Source organism: Malaclemys terrapin, chromosome 10 (genome assembly GCF_027887155.1).
Source record: "Malaclemys terrapin pileata isolate rMalTer1 chromosome 10, rMalTer1.hap1, whole genome shotgun sequence".
Classification (NCBI taxonomy): domain Eukaryota; kingdom Metazoa; phylum Chordata; order Testudines; family Emydidae; genus Malaclemys; species Malaclemys terrapin.
Window position 1 is genome coordinate 72,413,923 of NC_071514.1, and position 19,028 is coordinate 72,432,950.

The window sequence follows — 19,028 nt, forward strand, 5'->3', positions numbered from 1 at the left end:
TATTCTCGATTTTTTTCTTCAACAGAAAACATAATATTTTAACAAAATAAGCATATGAATTTTTGAATTTAGTTAAACATTCAAGTTTTTTAAAATCAGGTTTGTTTTTGTTAAAATTGTTTTTAAAACAGTTACATGAAATATTTAAAAAAACCCACAAAAATTAAATGGGCTATGTCAGCCAGGTATACACAAGAAACTTAAAATATTGGCTTCTGCAGCTAACTTCACCTTCATTTTCCTGTTTGTTCATAATATGGAAAAGGAAAAACAAGCTTTCCTGCTTTTCCAGGTCCCAAATGATTTCTCACTTTGGAATGAATTAGTCCAAAGGATGAAAATATTCTTTCTACACTGGTAGAAGAAGCTACTGCTGTTAAAATGAGATTATAACTTCAACAGTCTCTGAATCCAAGTGCTTAAGTGACTTCCACCAGTTCACTGATGTGACTTTCTTTAAAACATCATCAGCATACATATATTTCTTGAATGGTTCACTCTTAGCTCTGAAGTTTATTATAGTTGGCATTATGGAGGGATGATTGCTGGATGTCCATGTCATAGCTAACTCCTCTTCTTCAGCAGTTAAGGTTTGACCCTGGTACCGAGTATTGAGAATATTTGCAAGAAAATGAGCTGGAGATAATGCTTGTCCCGTTCATTTTTTTAATGCTTGTAAGTTAACTCTGTCATTGCATATTTCTCTTTTTAAGATCTCACTCAGTTCCTTCCAAATTTCAACAGTGTCAGCAATAAAACAGCTATTTCCCTGCATTTTGTTCAAGCCTACAGAAATAGGCTTCAGGGTATTCAGCAGGTGTTCAACATTTCTCTTATGCCCAGTGTTGAGAACTTTGGCTGTGACAGTGCCATCTATTTTTTCACAATTTTGTTCACAAACTCATGAGATTAGGCCAGTTCTTGATATAGTGCTCAAAATAGACCACTACTGAGTTCCATTGCATGTCTTGTGGGAGAGTGAGCTTGGTTCCTCCCACTTTTTTCAGAGCAGCTGCTCCAAAGTGGTTGTTATGAAAGTATTTTGCAATTTCAACAACATTAGCCTTTATTTCTGGAACACTGAAGTCTTTGGCTAGGAGGTGCATCAAATGAGCACTGCAACCATATGTTATTAGCTTGGGACTCTCTTCTAAATAATTTCTTCTCATCTTGGATACATTTGCAGCATTGTCTGTGACCAAGTTGCATACTAGACATTTGAATTTTTTTTTCACAGTTTGTTATATCTTTTACTGTTACTTCTTGTAAGTATTCTGCTATGTGTGGATTTCCTGATGTATCAATTGTTTCTGTAAGGAAGACATTCCTTTCTTCTGTTGTCACACAAGCACATACAACAGGATCATTATGGACATTGCTCCATCCATCAAGACTCAGGTTAACAATTTCACCCTCTAGATCTTATGCACACTGCTCAATTTCTCTTCCATACACTTTATCCAGCAATTTGCCTGAGACATCTGCTCTGTTGTGTGGACTGTATCCTGGTCTTAATGACTGAACCCTGGTAATGAAGTGTGGGTTCTCAGTCATACAGAAAAGGGAGTTTGTTGCATAAACAAACCAGGCAATTTTTTCATCAATTACCTTTTTTTGTAATCTGCTGGTTCTTATCACAAATTTATCTATGGTTGTTTCTGGATGATGGAGATTTTTTTTTTTCTTTTTGCTACAGGTGATATACTGTGGCTATATGACATACATGATGTGACTGAAACACTATCATTGGCAGATAACTCTGAAACTATAGAAAATGATGGTGATCTTGAAGGTGGATAGTCTTCAAAATCCTGTATGTTGAGGATGGATTCTCCTAAACAAAATAAGTCAATGCAATTATTTAATTACTATTACCGTATTGCTCATTTAGTATTACTTATTACATTCACTGACACAGAGTACTACTTTAAAGGTGAAATTCTAAAAGGAAGATCTGCCTATTTTAGCTATTTATTTTTTATCACAACTGTATCTAAAATTATAGTACTATAGAGTAACTACTATATTTTTTGCTCAAACATGAGAATACAAGAATAGTCCAGAAGGAAGACAGGCAGTCCCTAACAAAGAAGTATGAAATAGAAAATTTACCAACCTGAAGTTCCTGCATGTTCAGACATGTTCCTTTCATCATCTTCAACACAACTTCCTCCTGAGAAGGAACACTTCTCATGTTGTTTCATTTGGGCAACCAGGCCTTGCATTTCTTTATTGCACTGTTTGCATTTTGCATGCATGCCTGTCTTACCCACAGGTAGAGGAACTTAATTAAAATATTCCCAAACTGGGTCTCTCTTTATGACCTGCTGCCATTATAGGTTTTCCCTTCTAGTGAGAGAATGTCATGGTAGATCTCAAATCAATGAAAGCTATATCAGAAAGACCTCAAGACTTCTGGAACATGCTGCTCAAAACAGTTTCACTTTTCTTTCTCCTGCCTGTCTCTCCCTTCTCACATTTATCTCCAGACTTCTTCTCCTTGTCCAGATCTATTCTGCCCCCAACAATCTTCTATTCATTGAACTTTTTGAAACTTTGTACTTTTAGAGAGAGGTAAGGGATTGATTCTGTGTACACAAATTTGCAGAGGGACAGTAGGGTTGAGGTCTGTTATTTCTCACCTCTATATATTATTTATTTATTTAAAAATATTTTTGCTGTTAACAAGCATATTATCTCTGGAGACACAAATCCACAGTTTGAGAACAGCAAAACTAAGCATCTCGGATAGTGCTCAGTGTAGAAGATACCGAGTCCCATTGGGTAGATAGAAAGATTAACCTAAATAATCTATACAGAAGCCCCTGGAACCTCATACGATTGGGTCCTTAATCCATGAACTATTGGAACTCATTTACAAAACTTTTTTTAAACATGAATATATTGTCTCATACTATAGAATTAGAATTTCTAATCCCTATTCCACAATGAGATACCTTTGAGCTATAAGGTAGCTTAATTAAAACTATCTTTAGATAGGTTTTTTCCTCAAAAAGCATTTTATCAAAGAAATCCGATTTAAATAAAAAAAAAATCAGATTAAAAAAAAAAAATCATTGATTTTTATCCACCCTGGTTCCTAACATTCTGCTAGTTTTTTGGACTGCTCCTGCACATTGAGCAGATGTTTCCAGAGAACTACCCACATGACTCCATTATCTCATTCTTGAGTGGTAACAGCTCATTTAAACCCCATCATTTTGTATGTAGAGTTGTGATGTTTTCCAATGTGCATTACTTTGCATTTATCAATATTGAATTTCATCTGCCATTTTGTTGTCCAGTCACGCAGTTTAGTTAAGATCCCTTTGTAACTCTTTGCAGTCTGCTTTGGACCTAACTATCTTGAGTAATTTTATATCGTTTGCAAACTTTGCCACCCACTGCTTACTCCTTTTTCCAGATCATTTATTAATATGTTGAACAGCACTAGACTCTGTACAGATCCCTGGGGGACACTGTAATTTACCTTTCTCCATTTCCAAATGTAGTACATTTTTATCTTAAGAAGGAGGATTTTGTTGTTTATATTTGTAATAAAATTGTTACATCATGTCTCACTTGAAAACAGGGCTTTTGGTCTAAAAGGCTGTTCTTGAAAACTCAGTTTTATAGGGTATATTAAACAAATATTAGAAAAGGAAGCTTTGTAATTAAATTAGTATCTCCACTCAGATTGGGAAAGCCTTATGATGGTTGTGTTGTCACATATGCTACAGTAAAGTAGTTATATTTTATATTTATTTAAAAATACATTTGTAACCAGACAACTCTGCATGTTTAGACTTGCAGTATGGGTGGGTCCTAAATTGACTTTACTGTGCTGTTATAAATTCCCTTTTAAAGGGACCGAGTGTTCCTGTTCATTTAACAGTAATGAGTAATCTCTGAAGGTTTTTAAAAAGTAATTTTTTTCTCAGAGAACATTTGTTTCCTAAATATTATGGTGAAAGGCACATTTTAAACATAAAAAAAAAATTTATTTCTGTCTTTTAGTAGCTGCCAGCAGTTCACAGAACTACTGCTCCAATGATAAGGAATGGTCTATGCCATGTTTTACAGGCCCACTTTAAAAAAAAAAAAAAAAAACATGTTTGTGTCTAAACCCACCATATTGTCTAAATTCACTTGTATGGGGCATCCATGTCTTAATGGGACAGAGTGGCAGAAGGCCATACACAGAGAGTGGCATTAGAAGCGTCTGCACAGTGCACTCTGAGACATTGTCCTGTACAGAGAGCTGTAATGAAGAACTGGCCAAACCGGTTACACAATTACAATTAGGGGTCAGTCTACACAACAAAAAAGTTTGCTGCTGGTAACCACTTTTGGTTTCACCAAGTCAGTATATTATGGTATTAGGGTATATTATGACCCTTAAATTGTTTTGTTTTATTTTCAGAATCTGATGTACCAGAAGAACTTCGAGTTGTGAGTGGTTCAGAAAAACGTTACTTCACTTCTACAATTGCAAACCAGCTACTGCTTGTTTCTCTGCTAGAACATCTTTGCCACGTGTATGCACAAAATCCTGTTCAATCAAGATGTTTGTTCCAAAGTTAGTGAGAATATCTACAGTTTTTACTTTACCTTAAACTGATTTATTGTCATGTGTGCCTGAATATAAAATGCTACGTTTGTTTTCTGAGTTATGAGATCCGTTTGTCAGTTTACATTGGACTATTGGAAAATTATGGATCTGATACTGGGGGTAGCTGAATGCCACTTGGAAGGTTGGGAGCACCCTCAATTTGACTAGGATTTGAGGACATTCTCTACCTTCCAAAAATATGCAGGATCAAGTTGCAGAGAATTATTACTACTCTACTAAAAATTCTGTTTCACCAGCCTCTTAGGAAAGTACAGTGCAAGAGAGGTAACAGGTGATATTACTAAGATGACTCTAAACTCATTCCATAGGCTTTATTAAAATCTGTTATTTGAACTACAAAAACAGGGAAAACACAGTTATAGGAAAGGAATATGATGTAATAGAAATATTCATAAACATGTAGACAATTTGTATAATTCTCAGTACAAATTATGCAAAAGCAACAAATGTACTTGTATTATGCTAATCAAAACAGGATTCAAATCAACGGAATCTTTAAAAAAAAAAAAAAAAGTCAATAAGAAAATACCCTTAATTTCTATTCTTCAATTTCTATCAACTAGTTTTCGTTAACATTACTCCAAGGTGAATATTCAGATAACTTTTTTACTTTACCAGCTCTACTTATTGTTGGAAGGTGCTGAACTAAAAAAAATGAATTAGATTTCCCATGAACAGTGTTTTTGTTTGTGTCTATATGCACCCCCCTATATGTGATGGTGGTTAAATTGTACAGCCAAGTGATGCACATGGTGGATCCATGTGGTATGCAATCATGAACCTTTTATCATCTCACCTGCCCTCTTCCCATTAATCCATTTCATTTGGGACTACGTCTAATATTCCGTATCTCCGAGCAGCTTTCAAACAACTGTCATTTAAAAACAAAAACAACTGACAAAGAAGTATTTCTCCTTCCTCTCAATTGTGGAAATTTCTGAGCAAAATGTTATGTACCTCAATCCCAGGATGACCAATATTCAGACCTGCACTAGTGCCAGATTTAAAGTTTGATATCAGATGACCCTGTATGGCTTGAAGTGCTGTTGGAAAAGTGGGGTCTCAGCATTTGCTCCTAGTCCAGGATCCAAAATATCAGACCTAAAACTAACGACATTTTTATAGTTATGGGAAAACAATTTTAGTCCAACTGTAAAATTTTGTAATATTCACTGTAGAATTGACTTGCTAATTAAGATGCCTGGCTTTACAGGGGGAGTGATACAAAAATATTCCTGATTAAAAAGTGTGAAAACTCTATCCCCGGACAAAACCTTAGTTTTGAGAATACATTACAGTAACCTAAATATAAAAAAGGTTTTCAATAACATTTATTTATTTAACTACAAACAACACACTCAGCATTAGAAACATAGGAAACAGGTTATCGTTAAACTCATATTTGGAGCTGAAATTCCATTTCTTTTGCGGGTTTCCTATTGGAATTCCCATGGGATTAAAGGTAAGCACATACATAAGTGTTTGCAGGATCGCAGCACTAGTATGTAGCAATTTAAGTATTTTATTACTTGATATGGCTTGATGGATCATTGATATTTTTGGTATAGAATTTTGTTTCTATGCATTTCCTAAGTATATTCTTAAAATAGTAAGAAAAAAAACAAAAAGATGAGTATTTTCCTTTTTTACATTTCTGACTACATCTAATTATACCCTTCTAATCTTTGCATTTTAGCTCTATAAAAGTGCTTCCCTTATTTTTGTGCAGACATTTTGATTGAAATCTTCCTTTTTTTGTGCATGTAGCTTTTGTTTTGAATATTTTCTTTGATTAAACACACAATTAGCACAATTAAGAAATGTCATTGTTAAAAATGTTTTTCATATACAAGACTGTAGAAATAAACTGTTGAAATAAGAGTAAATATATATTTTTGTACTTACATGTGTGTGTTTGGACGAAGCAGTACACAGTGATAGTCTACAAATTATCAACTATCAGGTTTTTTCCCTCTTAGATTAAAATCTTCAAATCTACAGAAGTAGTCTATTATCTATTCCAAGACTAATGTACCTAAACCTACACCACTATCTTTACTCTCTCAAGACAAATAAAAACAAGTATTCTACCACTACTTCTAATATCTATTTCAGGATCTGTTTATCAGTACTATACCAATGTCTCTACTGTCTATCCCAAGGTAAATAACCACAAGTTCTCTACCTCTCCTTCTCTTTGTCAAGACAAATCTACACAACCAGTACTCTGTCACTATGTCTACTATGACCCAATCAAGTGTTCTTTGTGTATTGATAATCCAGCACTTGACCCCTGAAAAGTCTTGACTGGTGGAAAGTTCCCATTAACTAATTTCAGCCAATAGAGGTGAAGTTTACAAATGAACTGGAGAGGAAGGGCAGTGATTGGTTGTTACCTCATTAGAGTGCACCATTTAGTGACCCAGAGTCCTGCCTATAACTATAATATTAAATTCAACAATTGTTCAACAACTTCCATTAATTGCAATGTAATTTCTGTAAATATAGCTTATGTACATATTTTCAAAGAAATGTATTTATATGGATAGTTTACTGGGTTTGGTAACAGGCTGTTTTTGAGCTACAATGATCCAAAGAAAGAGGCTCAATATATTTAAAAAAAAAGTCCCTTTTAACTCATTAGGACTCCTAAACAGTTATAACTCCTTGGAACTTCCTAAACAGTCCTAAGTATTTTTTTTTTTTTTTTTTGTAACTGTCACCAAAATTCCATCTCTACTCTTCCAGTATGTAGTAATTTTATCAGGCCCAGTTTTTTATTCCTCATAATAGACTGCATAATGAACAATTTTGAGAGAGAAATTGGTCTTAGCTTAACTGTGGAGCTATGACCAATGCGTTCTTTGTGTATTTACATGTACATGCATATACATGTGCATACACACTAGGGGAATTAGCAAAAACGTTGATACTGTCACTCTTCACTAATAGCATAGTGTTGATAGCCCATGGTAATATGAGTCCTCATAATTGTGAACAGACTGGAATGCTGTTAGCACTGAACTCTAAAAATACAACAAAGGTGCTTTATTTGTGGCAGCCAAACGGGTGGGGTGGTGGTCAGATAGTTTATTCAGCTAGGAAAGGAAGGAGATGGGCACAAGAGACTTTCACCCTGAAGACAGGAGGTGAAGGAATGTGGATTAATTTGGTGAATGGGAAGGGATTTCTACAGGGTAGCTGTAGTTGGGGTGTAATTAGTTTTAGTTTGGTTCCTCACCAGGAGTGAGGAAAAAGGGGTTAGGGTACAGATAATGGAATGCATTTGTTTTTTCAGATTCAGAATCTCTTTCAGTTATTGTTTTAAAAAGAATTCCTTATGTGACTGTTCATGCACTATTACCACATGCACTCCAAGCTCTATATTGACTGAATTATAAATTATCTTCAGTTTCAATAATAAAGCAGTTACTTCTGAATAAAAAGTACAGGTCAAGATGGTTATGTAAATACCCACATGTGGTGTTAGTATTGGCATTTGTTCCCTCCCGTGTGCTAAAATACAAGTAATTGTTGCTCAGAACTTTGCTCATATTTATTTATATTGGGTGGGAAAGAGACCTAAAATGCAATTGGGTACCTAGCTCCTGTTCATATTCATTGATTCAGTTGATCACTATAAATTGTGACCAGGCTAAGAAATAATAAGGATTAATATATAGTCTGGGTATACTATTTAAAGTTGCAATTGTTTAGTTAGGTTTCCTATTAAATAACCTCTATCCTGTTTCTTTTTACAGTAATCTGTCGGACATTTACTAGAATGGGCTTGCTCTCCTCTTTTGCCTTCTGTGATGAATTTAGTACTTTAAGATTGCAACATAATAGAGCCATTACTCAATTAATGAAAGCAGCTAATCAACAAATTCTTGAGGTAAACTTTGTTAAGTTTCTTTAATAACCCTGTTAGTCTTTAAGGTGCCACCAGACTCCTTGTTGTTTTTGTAGATACAGACTAACACGGCTACCCCCTGATACTTTACATTACTGAACCTACGTGTTAGGATTTCTGAAGCAACTTTCTTTATGGAACTATTTTTATATTTGGATTGTGTATTTTCAAAAGTCATACAAAATGGTGCTTTGGTTACACTTTGGGTGGGTGTGAGGGGAAATATCTAGATCTATAGATGCAAATAGTAACTTAAAGTCTACAGTATTCTTGCTATTTCTGGTCAAAGCTTTATTTTGTTCAGATCGAAAGTTAGACATATTGATTTAAATCTGTTACTATTTTTTCTTATTTACAACATTTAGGAGAATAATTGGAATTGCTGTCCTGCTAATTTACTTTCTCATAGTGAAGTTCATACTTAACCGTTAACTGCACATCAGTTTTCTGACGGTATATAGCTTTTTTTAAAAGTTGTATTTTGTTGTTTTATAGGAGCTTGACAATGGAGATTCTCACACAGTCAGGTATGTGTCCAAAGTGCTGTGCCAAGTATTAAGATTAACTTTCTGTCTGTAGTTTTGCACTATAAAAATAATAGATTTCAGCTTAGCATGAAAATATTGCACTTGAGATCTTGCGTGTCAGGAATTTGATAAAGTGTAAAACACCTGTGTATACAAAAAGATAAGCTTACTCTTTAAAAGGGTAAAGATGAAGAGAGATTTCCTATTGCATTTTCTTCATGTAGGACATTGGGTTTTACTTGATGGGCTGCTGTATTAAAGTTAATTTTTTTTAAGTAGCTGTGACATGATAGCCAATTGCCAGGAGCAAAAGCGCCCCCTTAGTGTTTGGCCTTTGATGATGCTTGGTTCTCCGTATGGGATTCACAGGTAAATTTCTGGATCTGTAAAGGAAATAGAGGCACCAGCTGGAGGTTATACACTCCAAGCTGGATCTTCTGACCCTTCTCCTGTCACTACCGGAGAAATAGTCCCATTAATTTTTTTTCCATTAAATAAAATAACAGAGTTGTTATAAATGTTTCCTGCTAACTTTAGAATGTCAATGGAGTTTGGGTGCAGGCCGAAATTCTGACATGGGCGTGATTATCATTATCTTGCATCTTAGGGAATGCTTTTTCAGGAATCTGGAATGTATTATGACAATAGTGGCTAGAGTATTGTTTTCAGTGGAGACAAAGACATTTTGTATTTATTTTGAAAAGGTTTTTGAATCAGATGAGGGTTCTCCCCTTGCTATCGTTCTTTGAAGAGGGGTGAGATAAATTTCACAAAAGTGGTTGAAGCTTTTCTTTTTAAAGTCAAAATGTCCTACTTGACAGCTGAAAGAAGGGGACTGAATTACTAAAGAGAAAATAGCTAGCTTTGCGCCTCCAGCTGTTGCAGAGTTAGCAAGTTATGGCTGAGAGAGATTCTGTAAAATCATTCTAGGAAAACAGTTATTGCTGATAATGGCCTTTTGATATATACAGTATAAAATATTTCTAATTCTCATTCTGCTAATCTGTAAAAAATAGTTCTCATGTAACCTGCCCACTCCTCGCCCTGAACTTTCACCACCATTATTTAGTAAAGGCTTTGCTACTTTGCCTAAAATACACAGTAATATATTTTCTAGTTTACTATACATTACTATAATGATAAATATTTTAAATTAAACTAAAGTTGTCAAAATAGGACCAAGTTCACCTTGTGGTGCAGAATCCTTTGAAATTGTTTACCAAATTTTTCAGAATAGCAAGTAACTAATCTGCAAGTGGGTTTCCTAGTCACTAATGCTAATTCTTTCTGTATTGCTTACAGCACCTATGTATTAACTCAATCTAATGTAATTCCAATTCTCTTCAGCAGGTCATCTTGCACCACCATTTCAATAAGACTGTGTCTACACTAGCACTTTTGTCGGTAAAATGTATGTTGCTCCTGGGTGTGAAAAAATACCTCCACCCCCGACAGACATAAGTTACATCAACTGAACAGTGTGGACAGCACTATGTCAGTGGGAGACGCTCTCCCACCGACATAGCTACCGCTGCTCACTGTGGGTGGTTTAATGATGCCGCTGGGAGAGCTCTCTTCCGTCATCATAGAGCGGCTACACAGGACATCTTACAGTGGCGCAACTGCATCGATACAGCTGTGCACCTGTAAGGTCTCTAGCGTAGACATAGCCTAAATCTCCCCCTTGAACTTCACAAAGTATTGCTGTTTGGAACATTAACCTTCTCGTTCACACACACTGTTAGCTTTCAATTTGCACTATAGGGATAGTGTCATAGTACTTAGCTATTTTTCACAATGTAAATGAAGGTTCTGTGTCATCTCTATCTGCGATTTACATAGTATCTGAATTTTAGCTTGTGATTGAGTTTAACAAGTCATAAAATATACCTTTTTTTTAATTAGTGAAAAAGAAGTTCTCTTTGAAGCACAAACTTCACGCTACTTAAATGAATTTGATGAGATTGCAAGACTAGGAAAAGGGGGATATGGTACAGTGTACAAGGTATTTTTATCCTCTATTTTAACAGTTTTGTTAACTGTTTGAGGTGGAAAATGGTTCACCTGATTGTTTTTGTTCTTAGAAATATGCAATAAAACAAATATGAACTGAAACTGTGTAAGAGGTTTTAGTTCTTCTTTCAGAAGGGTGCTTTCTGAAGACCCCAATGCATTTTTGTCTAAAACAGAATATATTGTATATTTCACTTTTGTGTACGGTCTTATTCTTATATCCTGAATATGAGAGAACCCTTACTTCTCAGATGAAGTACTTGGATTTATCTATATAAAATAAGCAGAGAAACTTATTTTGTTTTAACTGTGGTTGATTAAAAAAGAAAATTATTTTAATTTTGAATGTGGGTTGTACCAACCACTCGTGAATAGTAACTATTATTTTTACTATTTATATTGTAGTAGCACCCAGAGGTGCCATTGAAGTGAGTGTTATATAAATGCCTAGAAAGACAGTCGTGTCGTCGTTCTCCCCTTTTAAAGGGACCCCCCGCCCGAGAGCTTACAGTCTTAGGGCTTGATTTTCAGCGGTGTTGAGCACCCACTGTTCATAATGGCTTCTCTTCTCAGCGGATGCTGAGTTCTTCTGAAAAAAGTAACTAACCTCGTTTCCTTTGTCAACCATATTATGATGTTTGGTGGATATTGTATAAATCTAAATTAAAATATATTTTAGAAAATGAAGGTACCCCAATATAATGCGACCCGATATAACACAAATTTGGATATAACGCGGTAAAGCAGTGCTCCGGGGAGGCGGGGCTGTGCACTCAGGCGGATCAAAGCAAGTTCAATATAATGCAGTTTCACCTATAACGCACTAAGATTTTTTGGCTCCCGAGGACAGTGTTATATTGAGGTAGAGGTGTATTTAGTTTCAGACTCATAAGTCATGTAACTGTCTAAACTATCTGTACGACCTTGTATTTAGCTGTGACACTCTGAATACCTTTTCCAGGCCTGAGGATTAGCTCTTTGTAGCTCTAAAGCTTGTCTCTCTCACCAACAGAAGTTGATCCAATAAATGATATTACCTCATCCACCTTGTTTTTCTGAGTCATGTACTACTTGCCAAAGTTGTTTTAAAAATATTTAGTTGCGTTGTAATAATGAGCAAAGAACTCATTTCCTATCTAGTGTAACCTCTCTAATGTTACAGACCAAAGACAGTAGTTAAAAATACAAATAATTTGTCAATATATCATTGGCGAGGCTATTCAGATCAAGAAGGAACTTTGTGGGCTTGGATCTGTAGTCTCAGTGAGCAGCACTCAATATTGAAGGGAAGGATGGCTGCAGTGGTGTCCATTTCATTTTATGTAAGTTTTGACCCTTGTGCTGCTGTATATTAGGCAAAACTTGGGCACCTCTTCATTAGACATTTAGGGTCAAATCCAGAAGACCTCCTCTAATGTCATTGAGAGGTTATCTGAATAAAGAGTGTAAGATTTTGACTCTTAGGAAACAAATTGTTGTTGTTCAAATGAGTTTTTGACACATTGATCTAAATTTGTGAAATTTGCTTTTTCTAACTTTTCCCTTTTAAAAATTCTTTTCAGGTCAGAAACAAATTAGATGGTCAGCTCTATGCAATTAAAAAAAATCTTATTAAGAAAGCAACCAAAAGAGATTGCATGAAGGTATGAATTTATTTTTCCATGTTCAGATTCTCTGTTTAACTCAGGGCTTACTGTAATTGATTCCTAATATAATTAGCAGTGGCATTAATGTTGGTTATGGCAAAGTAGTAAGTGGGCATATCTCCTATTTTATAAACTTTCAGAGGGGTAGCCGTGTTAGTCTGAATCTGTAAAAAGCAACCGAGGGTCCTGTGTCACCTTTAAGACTAATAGAAGTATTGGGAGCATGAACTTTCGTGGGTAAGAACCTCACTTCAGATGCAAGCATCTGAAGAAGTGAGGTTCTTACCCACGAAAGCTCATGCTCCCAATACTTCTGTTAGTCTTAAAGGTGCCACAGGACCCTCTGTTGCTTTTTATAAACTTTGTATCTCATGTTTCTAAACAGGAAGAATGTTTTATAATACACTAAAATATGTTTATTTAGTCCCAACCTGAGTCTAATATAAAACATTAGTCTGCAAGATCTGAATTGTATTATCCTTAATGCTGCAAAATAATTATCTGGCCTCGAATTCTTAAATTCCAGTGAGAGGTAAAATAACTGTATCTAGAAACCTTTGTTTTTTTTCCCCTTTGGGTTCATATTACAGTCAAATTAAAGGATGATCATAAAGTTGCCTTTTGGTCTGTTTTCAGGTATTGCGAGAAGTTAAAGTGTTGGCTGGCCTGCAACATCCTAATATTGTAGGCTATCACACTGCTTGGATAGAACATGTTCAACAAGCATGTCCAAAAGGGGAGTATTATTTGCTATCATTGTAACTTCATACTTCCCATAAGCATGTCTGTTCTATTAATTTGCAGAACACTCAACTCTCAGAATTGATGAAGGAACCAGAGATTTTTCCAAACATTTTTTCTAGGAAGCGTGACAATGGCTATCAAGTGCCCTTACCTACTGCACTGTCCTGATCAAGAGATTATCGGGGGTATAATGGTTAATTTAGAAATGCAGGACATCTAAATCTACCTATTAAAATATTTGAGTAGGATTTTGGACGCTGCATAGGGTCCAGTTGAATCCAGTTTCTTTAAAAAAAAAAAAAAAAAAAGCAAGCTCAGGCAAGGCATAGCAGTGTGGCTAGGTGTAGAAGGGACCCTGGGGGAAGGACCAACTTGAGACCTTTGGAGGAAAAGCACTGTGTATTAAGGAGGTTGAGAGAGAAGTTCCTTTGCTTACTGATTTTGAAATCACAGATCTCTGGTGGTGTCTGGAGATCCCTTTCCAACTTTCTCCTCTTCCTAACTGCTCCAGAAAACTTTAGAAAAATTGATGCAGTCCAGAATTATTTTAATGGCAAAATGTAAACTGCCTCTTATTTTGTTTTCCATATTAGGGCTTTTAACATATGTGGTGAGGTAAATTGGGGTTTCTCTGTAGCGTCTGAGCTTTCTGTTGGCAGAATCTGATTTTGAGACATCAACTTCTGTCATTGACAGGGAGGCATTGTTTCTCTGTTCCCCCCACCCTTCTTCTCTACTATGCATCTCCTCTTACTTTCCTTTTTCTTCAGTTTTCACTGCCTTCGTTGTAAATTTTACTAGTTTAATCAGTAGCTATAGCTGTAATGTTAATATGCAATGAAATGTGTGCTTGTCTTGTTTTGTAAAATGTGACTTTTTCTGTTCATCTAATAGATAAGACAGTCCTGAAGTTGCAGTCACTCAAAAAGTCTTCTGACCAAGAGAGTGGCGAGTAAGTATTACAATGTTAAATGATGATATTAATCTGGGTTTAACATAGGGTCTTTCTCCATGTAACATTAAATGTTGTAGAGTTAAACTTATGTTACAACAATATTACTTCCTTGTATCAAGTAGTGAACTATTAGGCATCAGTTATTCTTGTATTTGTTCCCTCTTTCATCAGATGTCTGAGGGTGAGAAAATTTGTCTAACATTCCTCCACCTTGGGAGTTAATAGGGTCTATCACAATAGTATCTAACATTATTATTAGACATATAGACTTCACAAATGGTGTACTATTTACCAACAAGATTCAGTTCAGATTTAGCGTCATTAGGAAGGTAGAGGGTTTCTATTCAAGAGAAAAATGTGAGGATTTGCCATCTCAAAGATGAGAGGGTGGGAAGGGGGAAAATGTAATAGCAACACTTACGAGCTGGAAGGGACATAGATGCAACAGACATCCGTCAAATGATCACATGGGGCTATAGCTGCTTGTCTCTGCCAAACTGAAAAGGTTAACTATCAGAAATAAACCCTCGGAAGAGTCTTTTAAAGGGTGACCCTACAATGGGAACTGAGCAATTGTAAGGTTTTTGTAGGGAAGGGGCAGAACTCCTGCTTCTAAGGGTAAAACAAATATTGGATATTATCCCAGTTTTCCCAGGGTTTGAAATAGTCATATCTCTTTTTATAACATTTCCAGAATAAAAGCTGAAGTACAATTCTGACGTCTGCCTCTTGTTGTGTTTAGTAGATAACATACAAACTGTATATACTTATTGATTCCTTCTCTTCAGAGACCAGTGTCATATTCAAAATATGGAAAGCAGCAGTTCCATTATCTTTGCTGACCTTACCTCAGAAGAAATTAAATCCTTTGGATATACCTTTCTTGAGAATCAAGATAATAAATCAGTGCAGCAAATGGATATAACAAAAGATTTTACCAGTGGAGATGGTGAAGAAAGAATAAAAATGAATAAATGTGAACCACTCACTGACTCACAAGAAAGTTGCATAAATAGTACTGCCAATGGACCAGTTTATTTTAAAAATCATCTATCACATGGACTTCATTCTAATCTGAATAAAGATAGTATCATTTCAAGTGATTCTTGCACTGAAGACGAATGCTCCCAGAAACACATGTCTGTGCACAGGCAGTGTGAGGTAAATAAACCCCTCTTTAAATACAGTTAACTGATCTCTGATGTGATGATATGTGCAGAGTAGTCTTAAGTAAGTGTGCCCATGAATTATAACAATGAATTCTATAAATGGTATGACTGGGATTGGAGCCAAAGTCTAGTAATTTTATCTCAATTGTTGGGTTTTTTTTGAGTGGATAACATAATTACAGGGATGCTCACCACAAGAGTTGCCAAAATTTAGCATTAAAGAAAAGTCTATAATAGTTGTAGCTTTGGCTCTCTTCAGTTAAAATTATACATATAATTTTAAAAATCAGAAATGCTATTCTTGCAAAAACCAAACAGAGAACCCCAAAAACTCAAATAAGCCAAAAAACCTCCAGCATTCTGCACTAGTGACCAATCCAAACATTGCTGACGAATGCACCTAAATGTGGCGTGTGTGCAAGTTTTCAGTTATCTTCCAGTCAGGCAGTGTCACTTATGGAGAGGAAAAGGGAAGCAGAAACAGGTGGAAGTGGGAACCACTTGGTGAAGTATAAATACTGAGGAGAAAGAGACAGCTGAGCATCTGGGGTGGGAGTGGAGCTGCGTAGCCATGTCAGGAATGTCTCAAGACCCTGCTGCTGTCAGAGTTCCCACATAATGAAATGCTCATTTTGGCATGGGAGGGTTGCTTCCAAAGATCCGCAGCTTTTATGGAAGTGTCCTCTGGAGTTCCTGAAGGGAGATGCAAGGAAAGAGAAGATATGGGGCAGTGCTTGTGGGAGTGTGTCAGAATTTACTGGCTAGTGATGATAGACTGGGTCAGGAGCCAAGAGTTCTAGGAGAGAGGGTGTTGTGTGTAGAAATTAGGATTTAGTGGGGCTGGGTTTAGATTGTTCTGCAGCTGGTGAAAAGGGAGTATAAATAGGGGAATTGAGTGAGAGGACAAGAAGAGATCAGGGCTTGTGTTAGTGGGAAGTAATCTTCGGGAAGAATAGAAAGCGAGTGTTGGGTGAGGCATGAAATTGATGTGTATTAAAGGACTTGATTAAAGGTGCTGGGAGATACATGGGTGAAATTTGGACTTTTAGGAAGTGGGGTGGAGAGGAGGGAGTAGGAAGTTGGAGAGAAGGAATCTGACATGGGCCGTGTTTTTAGAGGATTATCAGGGAAGCAGTTGCAGGACAGGAAGCAGAGGTTTTATATATGTAAAAGAAACCAGCTAGAAGATACTGTATTAACACAAAAAGAAGAACAGGAGTACTTGTGGCACCTTAGAGACTGCATGCATCCGAAGAAGTGGGCTGTAGTCCACGAAAGCTTATGCTCTAATAAATTTGTTAGTCTCTAAGGTGCCACAAGTACTCCTGTTCTTCTTTTTGCGGATACAGACTAACACGGCTGCTACTCTGAAACCTATATTAACACATTAATTGTATATTTAATATTCATACTTCTGAGGACTTAGCATGTGTTCAGTTGTACAAAATGCTGCTCTTTTTTGTTCCACCCTTCAAAAGTGCACAGAGGCTTTCCAAGCAGATCTCGCTAGATGAACATACGCCATGTGGGCTGCAAGTGAATCCATAAACATCAGGAAATATAAATTCTATCCCCATTTTCTCAATCAATCAATCAATAAATAAAAAAATACAACCACTATTAAAAATGTTGTGAAAGTAGAGAGAATATTTGAAAGTAGATTTCTGTTTTGAGTTTCCAAAGTGTTGTTAATAACAAAACTTAATTAAAAAAAAAATTAAAATGCTATTTAAAGCTGATCATTTTACCTTTAAACCAGTGATATGTCTTGCTTCTCAAAATATCTGTTGTGAAAGTTTTTAAAGATGTTTGCTACAGTCATCTAATTATCAAATGAACCAACACACGAGAAATTGAGTATGTAATTACATACTCAATGTGCTAATAAATAATACAAGCTCTTCTCCTGTTTCTGCTCCTATTGAAATCATTGTCAAAGCCACCGTTGAGTTCAGTGGTGCAGGATCAAACTGCTAAAAGATGGAGAAACTATGTAATAATATGATACAACACCTGTATGGCACCAACTACAATGTCTTGCCTTATCAGTTGGGGTATGGACTGCAGCTGGGTATCTATCAAATTTGACGTAATATCTTAAAGGGACATTGTTGGGTAGTTGAGGTCCAATTTTAGGGTTTTCCTCTGGAGATATGAAATTGATAAATATGTTCCTAAATTGAAAATAGCATTTCATCTCAACAGTGATCGCACCCAGCCACTGCAGGGTTGTACTAGTGCATCATCATCATAAAATGAAACTGACTGTAAGGGAAAAAATAAATTGACTAGTCCAGTCTGAATGCATTTTGCTCTAAAGGCAGTGAGAGCCAGTATTTTCTTGATTCTGGTATTGTATTTATCAAAACAAGTATATTTTCCAATATTGATATTCTTGTAAATTATTTTCCTTGGTCAGAATGCTTCCCTACATAGCCCATCTGAAAAAGGAATAAAAAAACCTAAAATCTTTCCAGGGACTTACCCAGATACTCTTTGATATCTTAAGAACATCTGTCATGTTGTTGTGTTAGCTTTTATTATTCTGTCATCATCGTTCTGGGACCAACATGGCTAGAACTACACTGCATATAGCTTGTATGCTTTTTAAACAGTTATTAGTACCATTTGAGGAATAAGGAAAGCAAAATAATTGTACATTCTCTTCTCTCACCTAAAACACAATAAATTTAATAGCACTGTATCTGCCATCCACTCTGTACTCAATCTTAGTTTAAAACTGCAGATCATTTGTCTTGAAACAATATAAACTTGTATAAGTGATCATCCCTTATATTACAGTGAAAAAATATGTACCAATATTTTCCTGTTAGATGGAGTATTGTCTGATGCTTCATATACAGATGCAACTGTGTGAAATCTCCTTGTGGGACTGGATTGTTGACAGAAACAAAAGATGTGGCGAGCGAACAGAGGAATCTTCCAGTAAGATTTATACTGTTTGTTTTTTAAATATAAATACTTACAGAGCAAAAAACAAATATATTTTGATTTTCTATTTGGAAGTCAATGTGTTTGATTTTATACTTTATTGACAGCAGTTAATAACATGGACTTTAGTTATTAGGTCCTTTCCCCCTTTCATTCAATCAGAATAACAGTAATTTAGTAAAATGTGTGTAGTCTATACAGATGAGGTGTTTGTAGAAGAGACTTAAACTTCACCCAAAAGTGACGGGTGAAAAACTATGCATGAGAAGTAGGACTGATCTGGAGAAGTAGAGCTGCTGTTGAGAAGGCCTGTCCTTTTTCAATGAGCAGTTTAGATCATGTAGATTTTTGTTCCTTTTCCAGAACAATTTCAGTTGATCAGAATGAGCTATGTTCCAAAAGCAGGTGTAATAATTCCTAATTGTGGTTGCTTGGTCTATTAAACATTAGTTTTCAACGACAAGGAGACAGCTTTA

At 35.8% G+C, this 19,028-nt stretch overlaps 1 protein-coding gene across 1 annotated transcript in view; it reads left to right on the top strand.

Annotated features, from left to right (window-relative positions):
* The window catches only part of EIF2AK1 (eukaryotic translation initiation factor 2 alpha kinase 1), a 36,939-nt gene that overhangs the window by 2,533 nt on the left and 15,378 nt on the right, over positions 1-19,028 (top strand). Inside the window, exons 2-10 of the mRNA XM_054042670.1 lie at positions 4,424-4,579; positions 8,395-8,528; positions 9,042-9,073; positions 10,979-11,078; positions 12,649-12,729; positions 13,369-13,466; positions 14,369-14,428; positions 15,220-15,592; positions 18,435-18,546. Coding sequence (XP_053898645.1) covers positions 4,424-4,579; positions 8,395-8,528; positions 9,042-9,073; positions 10,979-11,078; positions 12,649-12,729; positions 13,369-13,466; positions 14,369-14,428; positions 15,220-15,592; positions 18,435-18,546 — 1,146 coding nt within the window. The remainder of the gene's footprint in view (positions 1-4,423; positions 4,580-8,394; positions 8,529-9,041; positions 9,074-10,978; positions 11,079-12,648; positions 12,730-13,368; positions 13,467-14,368; positions 14,429-15,219; positions 15,593-18,434; positions 18,547-19,028) is intronic.